This window comes from Penaeus vannamei, chromosome 34, assembly GCF_042767895.1.
Source record: "Penaeus vannamei isolate JL-2024 chromosome 34, ASM4276789v1, whole genome shotgun sequence".
Lineage (NCBI taxonomy): Eukaryota > Metazoa > Arthropoda > Malacostraca > Decapoda > Penaeidae > Penaeus > Penaeus vannamei.
In genome coordinates, this window is record NC_091582.1 from 802,161 (window position 1) to 804,660 (window position 2,500).

Genomic DNA, 2,500 nt, shown 5'->3' on the forward strand with positions numbered 1-2,500 from the left:
TCTGTGCTAGAATGAAAAAAAAGAAAAAGAAGAAAAAAATCTTACAACATTAGCATTTTTTAGAAAACTGAAAATCCCAACAGGGATTGCATTCTAGTTCTGCATTCTAGCCAATTTCATAACTCTTTTAAATAGACATGAAATCAAATACAGGCCATAATAAGTAGAAAATTACTCTTTGTATAAGCTAGCTTTATTCAATATCATGTAGCTGTTATATTTTTAGACCACATGCTGAGGGACAATTGAATGCTCAAAGGAAACGGTATATTGTGAGAGTCTTCAGGAACAATCAGGTATTAATGAAAACTTCAAGATGTTTCTGGTGTTGATAATATGATATTCAATATCTGTAAGCAATTATGACAACTGCTTGATGGTGGTGTAGAGGTGTTTGACGTTGCTGCCCGCAGAGTGGCTATTCTCTGCAGGGACACCCCCTTCATCCAATCTACCTTCGAGCCTTCTTAGTGTTATCAGCAAGGTACATATAAACAGATACCTACTTCCATTTATCTTGTTGAACCCAAAATTGAAAGTCAATTTTTCCAAAGAGTATTCTGATGGGTAAGGAACTCTTCATTATCATAAATAAGTGGGGAATTTTGAATTAACTTCTGGTAATCAGGTAACAATAACAATATTAATGAAGATATATAAATAATTGTGTATCTAGCTAGCACTGTCCCCTTTTTGATCCCATCAATCTGTTCAATATACTATTTCATTTTCAAACTGAATAAAAACTAAGAAAAATATTGGAGAGCTAACTTCAATAAAACATTAAATCAGCATGCAAATGGATTACATGAATATACTTAATACTCCTTAGCTAATCACCATGAAAAATATATTCAAAACTACAGTTTGGTTCAAATAAAATGGTATCAAATTGAAGAGAGAAAAAAAAAAAAAAAAAAAAAAAAAAAAAAAAAAAAACAGTATATAGAGACAGATATACGGCACAAGTTACATCACCTCTGGCTCAAAATTCCCTTTGAAATCAATGTAACTTAATCACATTATGGTTAATGCTCTAATTACCTTCTTATTCATTCCATAACCATACCAACAAGTAAACTTCACTGAACTTACGATTATTGACAGTAGAGTTGCAATGAAAGTGATTGGAGGAGTGATGGAAGGCAGGACAGCATGTTCGAACTCTTGCACAAGGCCTCCTGTCATACTGGCTTTCCCCGCAGTTGATACATAGCCAAGTTTGTTACCTGTCAAAGATTTATCAAATCTGTTAACCATCAAATATTTATAAAGTTCGTTATCTGTTAAAGAGTTATTAAGTTTGTTATCTATCAAAGATAATTTATTACTTGTTATTAATTTGTCTGATTTGTTACCTGTCAAAGATTTAACAAGTCTGTAACCTTTCTGAGATTTAGCAAGTGCATTACCTGTCCGATATTTAAAAAGTTTCTTTCCTATAAAAGATTTAGCAAGTAAATTTGGCAAGTTTGATAAGTCTATAATTTAGTTGGTTTGTTACTTGTCAAAGATTTTACAAGTTTGTTACCTGTAATAGATTTTTTTAAAAATCAGCAAATTTCTTACCTGTCCAAGATTGAGTAAATTTGTTACCAGTAAATTTTTTTGCGTTTGTTACCTTTCACAGTCTTAACAAGTTTATTACCTGTCAAAACTTTAACATGCTTGTCACTTGCCCAAGAATTAGCTATTTTGTTACCTGCTTAACAGTGAGTAAGTTTTGCTACCTGTTAGATATTTACCAAGTTTGTTAACTATCAAAAATTTAGCGTTTGTTACCTGTTAAAGATTGAGGAAGTCTATATCCTTTCAAAGGATTGGCATGTCTGATAGATGTCAATGATGTAACAAGTCTATTACCAGTCAAAGAATTGGCAAATTTGTTACCTGCCAAAGATTTGGCAAGTTTGTTACATGAAAGCCATTTCTGTCATTTATGAATGTGCACTGGGTGACATAATACAAGTCTGTTCTGCAAGGTTTGCAAATATCCAAAAATTCAAAACACCAATGTCAAGATGAACCCAACCTGTATTTTCTGCTAACAAACAACAAATACTACTAATTAAATAAGTTTAAGAATACATATAAATGTATATATATAAAAAAAAGACATACAAATCAATGAAGAAAAAAACCCTACCTGCTACTTCCAGGACCTTGTCAGCAAAGTTGTAAAGTGCCCAGAAGTTAGGTGCCCAATAAGCATGACTCAGACCTCTCTTAAAGGGGAAGAGCCTTGAAAGTACCTGAAGGCAGTGGCATGGAATTAGCACGAAGCATTACCTTGTACAATCATGTTGTAATCTTTTACAAAGTAAATGATATGCACACGGGATATAAATTCAACTGTGAAAGTCCAATTATGGTCAATAGGGTGTCTTTGAATTTCTGATGTTCAATGGCTCAAGTGAATAAGGCCTCTCAGGCATGGGTGAGTTACTCTTCCATGTTCTCTTTATGTCAACAAGAAGTAGGGAGTGTAAGGAAGTAATGC

The 2,500-nt window shown here is 32.9% G+C and overlaps 1 protein-coding gene across 6 annotated transcripts in view; it reads right to left on the reverse strand.

Annotated features, from left to right (window-relative positions):
* Positions 1-2,500, reverse strand: part of xit (ALG6/ALG8 family glucosyltransferase xit) — a 16,646-nt gene that overhangs the window by 6,598 nt on the left and 7,548 nt on the right. For all 6 annotated transcript variants that reach the window (XM_027381604.2, XM_027381605.2, XM_027381607.2 and 3 more), the window contains exons 7-8: positions 2,147-2,252; positions 1,096-1,229 (exon numbers count right to left, since the gene is read on the reverse strand). In XM_027381604.2, coding sequence (XP_027237405.2) covers positions 1,096-1,229; positions 2,147-2,252 — 240 coding nt within the window. The remainder of the gene's footprint in view (positions 1-1,095; positions 1,230-2,146; positions 2,253-2,500) is intronic.